We start from the raw sequence: 9,037 nt of genomic DNA, 5'->3' as shown, positions 1-9,037 counted from the left end.
ACTGTATTGCCTAACTAAAACTAATTAAAATCGATGAACAAAACAAACCATAGTTGTATAATAATTTTCCGATTTCCTCATATTTTAAGCCAATCAAATCTCTCAGCCTTTTGATGTTATAAAATGATTGACAGTATTATGTGATGTAAATTTTCAGACTTTTGGAGGAAACATATCGAAATAAGTCTTTTTATCCATCTCAAAGGAGTTCAGTATAGGCTACACTTGATAGGTGAACTTTTTGTATATTTTTCAAACTGTATTACTTCATATGTTCATCTTTAGTATTAGCGACATTTTAGATCTCTTTAAACTGGAAAATTTGTGGCGGCCACGTAGCTTTAAATTGAAAACCCCATTTATATAAAGGCTATTTTTTAAACTGTACACAAAGCATACGTTTTTGATTGTTCTTATCATAAGAGTTAAATGAGTGTCACAAAAATAATGATCTAATAGTGTTTACCTATAGTATGCCCATTTATTGGGAATCGTTCTAATTAACGTGCCCAAACGTTATGAGGTGAAGTGGTGGAAGTAACGTTAATTATTGGTGGAACAACGCCTGTTTGTAGTAGTCAAATTGACCACAGGAAGAAAATTAAATTTAAGTTTTCCAGCAATTGAAAATAAGTTTTCAAAAGGAAGGTTTGTTGTGGTAACTTAGACCGGAGTTAAGAAAGTTCATTAAAGAATTAAACAATTTAAACTATTTTTCACAAAGGTTAGATGCAAGGTGACCTCCGATTATTATTGATTCCATGTATGTATTTGGTTTCTTCCACAATATGACCATTTCCCCAATCATTTGAGAAAACATGACATGTTATATGGAAAGAATGTTCCGCGAGATAAAAAAGGCTAAGAACACAACCATACAATGGCAAGACAGCATCTGTCCGAAGGAAATTTCTAATTTGTACTGTATTTTGATACTGTTTGCTATAATAATCGTGCAAGATTGTCATTGAGTGTGTCTTTTTTAACAAACATATTGTAACGTTGTATGATGTGGTGGATCAATCAGCTTTTGCCCGTTAACGTTGGTCGCATTTGGTTGAATGGCGTTTTTTAAATTTTGTTTTTGTCGCACTTTTCCAACATCATTCTTCCACTTTGATACTAAACGTATACACTGTTGCTCTATTTAATTTATATAAGCCATCAGAAGAATTTGTTAGTGAAATTGAGTCAAACATATAGTGTTTCATAGCCACAGCTGCTCCATCTTAACTTTTGGAAACCACACGAGTTAATCATACTCATGTTTTCCGTTAATGGGTACTTTATTTTGTTCACGCGCCATTAAAGTAGGACTTGGTTTACATGTATCATATTCTAATGCCTGAATTTTTGTTTGTTACACGATATCAACTCGCGCAGTACTAAAGAACATATATCATGCTTGACAATTTAAAAGTTCAGTGACATTTCTCACTATATTAAGCATTTATATTTTTAGATTTGATAAAGACTGCGTTCTTTAAACTGGATGGTTGTTTACAAATGTTTGACCTTATTCTTTAGAAAACTAGAACACTTTAGGGTTATCATAGCTTTACAATTATTAAACCCAAAATATCCCTAATAAATAAACAGTTATTTTTGTTATGTGTATCGCTCGTACATGTGCATAATTGTCTCTGGCATTTACTTTCAATTCATTATCTTGAACGGTATTTTGTGTTATGGGTAAGGTGGTCACAGTCTGGATCGTAACACTAATCAAAGCGCTGATAGCGCTGCACGGGTTTTATACGGGTTTTCACCATTATGATTCACGATCATGTGTGTATTAATAAGGTGCTGATATGTTGCACAGTGAATCTAAGAGTCCCCGTGTAACACAACCACAGGGGCCGCCCCAGGTTTATTGAAGCATGATGGTAAATGAAAAATTAATATTTTATTGACAATAAAATTAATGTCGCTTGTAAGAAGGCAAACAAGGATGGAGAATGTAACCAATCCAAGCAGAACTCCATCATATGGTGTTACATATGAGTATATCTATATATACTAATCAAACTTTACTTATTAGAAAGAGTTTGCCTATGTTTGCCTTGTTATTCACAAAACAACTTCGAAAATACAACAGATTAAAGAGAAATAGTTTCTTAATTAAAATGATGAAATGAAATGATAAAATTAAATATTTGATTTCAAACAATTGTAGATGAAACACCTAAAAAAGTTATTAATCCTCGATATTTTCTCATATTTACACCAAACCAGCAAAAATAGAAATCGATTCATTTCAATAAAATTCCATTTTCAAAAATAAATGCACAAACATCCGTCTATACGTACACTATAAAAAGTGGTTATATAAAATAAAGTTATCATAAAATCTTTAATTTCAAAACTTTTTTCCTTCATTGTCTGTATGGTCAGCAACTCTCTTCTATTTCTACATCGTCAGGTAACTCGTCAGCACTTTAGTTATTCCCACGTGGGTTATCACGTGATGTTTTAAACAGGGAAACTGTTCGATCATTGAGATCAATGAAACCATTGTTGCTTTCTAGGTCATTCCAGGTTTTAAGATGAGAATACATGTGTAATTCCTAAGCGAGGGTGTGTCTATATGTCCAGGTTACCATATGTAGCAGTTTAATAGTTCAAACAACAAACACAGTGTTCTTCAATATCTCTATATTCAACATTATCGAATGTAGATATAATATCGGAGCGTCCTGAAAATATAAATATAAACAATCATAAGATAATGAATAATAACATGTTTATAAGTTAACATCGTAAACAGTCTAATATCTTATATGATTTAATCATATGCAGTGGCAGATTAAATTAAATGGCTAAAGTATATAAAACACACACATAAAACAAGCGATTACAACAACAACAACACAGTACATCATAAAACAAAACCTTGACATGGAGCTTACTGATTTATGGATTCAAACACTCGTACTCCCTCGTACTCCAGTTGTAGGCACAGTGGCGGTTGTTGTAGAGCTTGTTGTTTTTTATGGTGTTGCTGTACGGGTATTACTGGTATAAGTAGGAATAGTATTGGTTCTTGTTGGCACCGTAATAGTTGGTGTATGCCTAGTAAAGGTATATGGCATTGTGTGTGTTGTCGTGAGTTGTGTTGGCATAGACATATGCACTTAAAAAGTATTTCCAACGCTTTCAACAGCTAAATTTAAGGCAAGCAGTGAATACCCCAGTGCTAGATAAGCTTTGGTTTAAAGATAGTTCTGTTCCGAGCTTGCCTGATATGGTCGAGCATTTACGATAGTGTATCACCCTCGGGACACAATCCGACCAAGATAGATATAGAGAAAACTTTAGTTTTAAGAATTGGTGGTGGTGTTGTTAATATTGTTTTTGTAAGAATATGTTTTATTGTTTTTGTATAAGGCGTAGTTTTAAGAATATGTGTTGTTGTTGTTGTTGTCGATGTTGTTGTTATTGTTATTGTTGTTCTTATTATTATCATTATTATTATTATTATTATTATTATTATTATTATTATTATTATTATTATTATAATTTTTAGTATTAGTATTAGTATTATTAGTATTATTATTACTTTTATCATGCTATTATTATTATCATTATTATTTTTTTTCTTATTTTTTTTTTTAATTATTCTTACATTTTTAATATCATTTATCAAACAGCAATGTCATCGACAAAATCTGTGAAGAATATGATTCTCTTGCTTACCACCATTTTGATCAATCATATATGTCACAGTTTGAAACTGTGAAGAACAGGATCCTATTTTTCCCAGACCTGTGAAGAATATGATCTGGGAATAATAAGGTCCTACAGAGCTTTCTTAACCAGGTTGGATTTTTAGAATTTGCCAATTTTATTTTAATGTAAAGAGTACAGTATTGACGCTGCTATGATGTTTCGACGCAACGTTTTATGATTGAAAAAAGCTTTAATTGTACAGCCATGTACGTGTATCATTGTATAACTCATTGGCCATTTTTCTTTGGAACCTTTGTTGTCTCTTAATATATAATTGACTGTTCTGATTTTTAATGTTTAGCTTAATTAATATGATACTCCCGCCTCTAGAGTTTAATTATACTGTTATACTACTAGGCACACAGTTGTCTTGCTGCGTTCTTGGTGTACATAATTATGTGGATGAATAAATGGAATACAAAATTTAGTTGTATTGTATCTTCCATAAACACCAAACATTAAAGCATTGACTAAATTGTTTATATGATAATGATATTATTATTATCAGCATAGCTTTTTCTGAACTTTTAAATAGACAACCGACTTCTCCTTATCTTAACATACATGTTCTTTATCTTAACATACACGCACGTGTATGAAATAGTAGACGTTCCATTGTCATTTCGTTATCAATCCACGTAAGGTCCTAAATGATCCCATTCATGCTTGGTAAATAATTTTAAATACTTAGTGCAATTTCTTGATCCTTTGCAAAACTATGGAACAGTATATTGTATATACAGATGATGTTATCATGTCGATTTGTTTTATGTCGACACACGACTTGTCGCCATGATTACGTAGACATATATATAGTAAATAGATGAACGTGTGGAAATAATTATTTATGTCGACGTATCTAGTTGATTCAAAAAGAAGTCGACATAATTCAGGCGCTTAGCTGCGAGTACGCGGCTGAATCCACATGATTCTTACAAAATATAAATCAGCCAAAGTAGCAGTATGCATACTTGACTACATGATCCTGAAACTTTCCATTTTTCAGTACTAAATAAAGCACCTCAGAACGCCCAGTATGCACCAGATTGCACCATAGTCTTCAAAGTTTTCAGAGGGGGCATGCCCCCGGACACCCCTTGCACATTTAGGAATCCTCACGAACATAGGGTTAGCTACGCCCCTGTAAGTATTGCGACATTTCGACTTATAACTCCCAAGTCGGCATAAAACATGATGAAATGACTCATCGGAAATTGGGCAAGACAAGGGGAGATCCAAAAGTTCATGGAAACCGTCTAAGAACATTCTTTGAATATTTGGTTCTATTTTAAAGGTGTTGTTCATTATAAATCGATTATATATTGAATTATTATCCAATTAAATGAAATCGGATCGATCTGACGTTCTGAATAATAAATGTCGGTTTCTGAAAATGTATAATATATGCAACCCGGCACAACGGAAAGGGAGCTTGAATCATCATTTACAGATATTATGTCGTTGTTACTGGTATGACGTCGTCATTACAGGTATGACGTCATTATGACTGGTATGGTGTCGCCATGCCATGTAAGATGTCGTTATGATCGATATGACGTCACTATGGCTGATTTGACGCCGTTATGACTGGTATGACGGCGCTATGGTTGGTCATGCTTTCTACTCTACATGCATACATACAAAAGATATCCATTCCTCCAATCACGCATTAAGCTGGGCCCACGACGTTTTTGATCATCCCTCGTAACACGTGTGTGCATTTCGCTCTTGGTCAGTATCCTAATCTTTAATCAAGTGTTCTAGTTAAAAAATAAAAGTCCATGCAACAGAAACCGGACAATTCTCTTAACTCATTCAACTATCATTCTTTCACCCAGTGGACTTTGGAACCTGAACAGCTGATAACACTTTTTTCTCTTTTTTTGTCGTTTATCTTTTCCTATATAAACCAGACATTCCTGATAGTTGCTTCACCTTTAAGCCGAAGTCGGAAGAAACTACATACGTTTTCAACATGTTTAAGGCTATTGTGATTGCGGTTTGTCTAGTGAGTGCCCGTGCGGCCGTTACATGGAGTGACTGCGGTAAGGATCTTATATTTCACTTTACGGAATTATTTGTGGGAATGATAATTAAACAAACCCCATCTTACGGTTTTTAGATGGACGTAAACATAATATACCGCACGACTTTATCACTTTACCTCACGTGACTTTGTCATAATATTGCATCAGTCGTCAGAAGGAATTCCATAATGTTTAATGTAATATCAACCAGCGTTTTAAACTTCCACCACAGCCACAAAGGGTAGCCAAACGGCGGTGACGGTAAATGCGATAGACTTCCGCCCGAACCCCGTAATTTTCCCGGGTGAGCTGCACGTGGACTTGGACATGGCCGTAACCCAGAGCATGGATCAGCTCTTTGTCGACGTTGAACTGTGGAAGAACACAACCTTTGGAGAATCCAAAATCCCATGTATCGGAGACACAAACATCGGCACATGGTATGTGATATTTTTTAAGTTCAGCATTATTGGTAGGACATAAGAAACATTCGTTTAATTGGGAACTCAATTTCATTATCAAAATATGACAAAACATTGACGTGTTTCGCTTTAAGCTATGGTACGCATGCGTAGATTTTTATACCAGAAATTGATTATAGATTACACATGAACGCGGCAAATCATTCTTCTTCTTCTAATGAAGCCAGAACATAGACGCCTGTTCGATTCTACCCCGGATCCGGAACGGTTCCTCTATTGTGTCGGCAGATATGGGCCTTCAAATAGACAAGCTTCTTCTAACCGCCCTTGGTCACGAGGGCAACTGTCCCATCCAACCGGAGAATGTCACCCTTCATAACGAGCACATCACACTGCAGGCTCTACCAGCTGAACTCAGCCTTATTGCCACGGTAAATATGAAGTTCTGTGCATTTACTCTTAGATATGATGCAGATTTATTCCTTTAAAATAACAATACGTATTTTTCTTCACAGTCGTTGTAAAAATAAAGGTAGTTTTAAGTAGAGAAAGTTGATGCATGGTATCAAAGCCGCCGGAAAAACTGTACGTGTGTATCAATGTAGAGGTTTTAATTGATATTAAAATAACAGTGATAAAGTACCGGTACAAAAATAATACTTGATTATAATTGTTACCTGCGTTTCCTAATACCCCTTTTCGCTATTCTAATCTGCGCTACTAGGTATTCATGTCTTCCGCGTTTTATAATACGGGACCATCAATTGATTGTTATTTAAATATTGTAAGTAATACATCAAAGCATTTTTTGATATATAGCATTACAATATGAAGCGCGAATTGATATTTTAGAGATATATCAAAAGAGATACAGTCGTTTGTATTCCCGAGGCAGTTAATAGAAGTATATTGTAATAATCTAATCAACAATGGCTCATACCATCAGCAAAATGAAAAAAAGGGAATTTTAACGTTGAAACCCGTCCCCGACCTTTGACTATTAGATAAAATAACAAAGATATATATAACTTGCCATTAAGCAAAGCATAATTTGGGGGTTCTAGTATTGTATACAAACGATCCAAAACAGACTTAATGTCCCCATTTATTATGATTCTCCGAGGAAACGGAGTGCTAGAAGGAGATTCCCCTGGATCTGCACGGAGTGCTAGAAGGAGATTCCTTTGGATCTGTACGGGGTGCTAGAATGAGACTCCCTTGGATCTGTACGGAGTGCTAGAATGGGTGTTTTGGATCTGTACGGAGTCTGGTATGAGGTTCTTTTGGATCTGTACGGGTTTCAGTAGAAGATTCCGTTTGATCTGCACGGAGTGCTAGTAAGAGATTCCTTTGGATCTGTACGGATTCCAGTAGAAGATTCCTTTGGATATGTACGAAGTGCTATTAAGAGAAACGTTTGGATCTGCACGGAGTGCTAGTATGAGATTCCTTTGGATCTGCACGGAGTGCTAATAAGAGATTCCTTTGGATCTGTACGGAGTGTGAGAAGGAGACTCCTTTGGATCTGTACGGAGTGTGAGAAGGAGATTCCTTTGGATCTGTACGGAGTGCACGAAGGAGATTCCTTTGGATCTGTACGGAGTGCACGAAGGAGATTCCTTTGGATCTGCACGGAGTGCTTGTAAAAGATTCCTTTGTATCTGTACGGATTCCAGTAGGAGATTCCTTTGGATCTGCACGGAGTGCTTGTAAAAGATTCCTTTGTATCTGTACGGATTCCAGTAGGAGATTCCTTTGGATCTGCACGGAGTGCTTGTAAAAGATTCCTTTGTATATGTACGGATTCCAGTAGGAGATTCCTTTGGATCTGCACGGAGTGCTTGTAAAAGATTCCTTTGTATATGTACGGATTCCAGTAGGAGATTCTTTTGGATCGGTACGGAATGTAGGAGATTCCTTCGGCGAATGAGATAATTAAACGCTTGCCATTGACTGGTTGTAACGTTTTCTATTTCAGGGGGATTACAGAATTGTTTTCAAGATCAAGGATGATCCGGCCTCCTCTGACAACATCGGATGTCTCGAGATAAGAGCCGGTATACGCAGGAAAACTGATCAAGTAGTAGGCAGATAGAAATTCTGATGATTACTCGCCAATATATTTTTTCCTCGTGTCGTCGTTTCATCAACATTTTCAAACATATTCATCGTATTCCTAGAGCTGAGTGAGTGGATAAATATGATCTCCGATGTGTTTGTTGGTTTTATATTGGACTGCGTGTCCGAAGTGTTGATGTGTTCTTGAACCACATAAATCGATGTATAATAAGTATCTCTCATGTATTGCTAACTCTGCATATTTTCAAAATAAACATAAACAATTGTTTGATTTTTATTATCCTTGCACATTAGGTACATACACATAGATTTGGAACCTAGTCGTTGATTTAAATGAACATGATATATTGTCAGGGAATTGGCATAATGGCATTATTAATCCCAACACAATCTTACACTTCCAAACGCAAGCGGATGATAGCGATATTATTAGCCGACAATAATTTTAGCCGCATGCTGGACATTACTGCATGTATATTCATTCAACTATAAAAAGTATGCGTTTTGTCATTGGAAACATGGGAATTAAGTTTCATATAAATATCTTGAACGTGTCTTGTCAGTTATACCAACAGATTCTGTTTTGAACGATGTCACCATCAACACCACCCATCAATACTATATATATGTTTAAACTTCGAATGTTTGAAACAGACGAACTAATTAAAACATTATTCAAGAGCGCCAGACAAGTACATGTAAGTGTATGAGAAGTCCAATATAGGCTATTAGTTCAAACTGCAGATTGTACGTGTATGTAAACACTTTGACTAAGAAATT

General features: G+C 35.4%; 1 protein-coding gene across 1 annotated transcript; it reads left to right on the top strand.

Annotated features, from left to right (window-relative positions):
• Positions 1-5,677: 5,677 nt before the first annotated feature.
• Positions 5,678-8,509, top strand: LOC128229746 (uncharacterized). The gene is made up of 4 exons (XM_052941561.1): positions 5,678-5,774; positions 5,989-6,196; positions 6,402-6,609; positions 8,157-8,509. The coding sequence occupies exons 1-4, from the start codon at positions 5,705-5,707 to the stop codon at positions 8,271-8,273; spliced, it is 603 nt and encodes a 200-aa protein (XP_052797521.1). The 5' UTR covers positions 5,678-5,704; the 3' UTR covers positions 8,274-8,509.
• The last annotated feature ends 528 nt before the right edge of the window (positions 8,510-9,037 follow it).

This window comes from Mya arenaria, chromosome 4 (genome assembly GCF_026914265.1).
Source record: "Mya arenaria isolate MELC-2E11 chromosome 4, ASM2691426v1".
Taxonomy (NCBI): domain Eukaryota; kingdom Metazoa; phylum Mollusca; class Bivalvia; order Myida; family Myidae; genus Mya; species Mya arenaria.
This window is presented reverse-complemented; position numbering and strand designations above follow the sequence as displayed.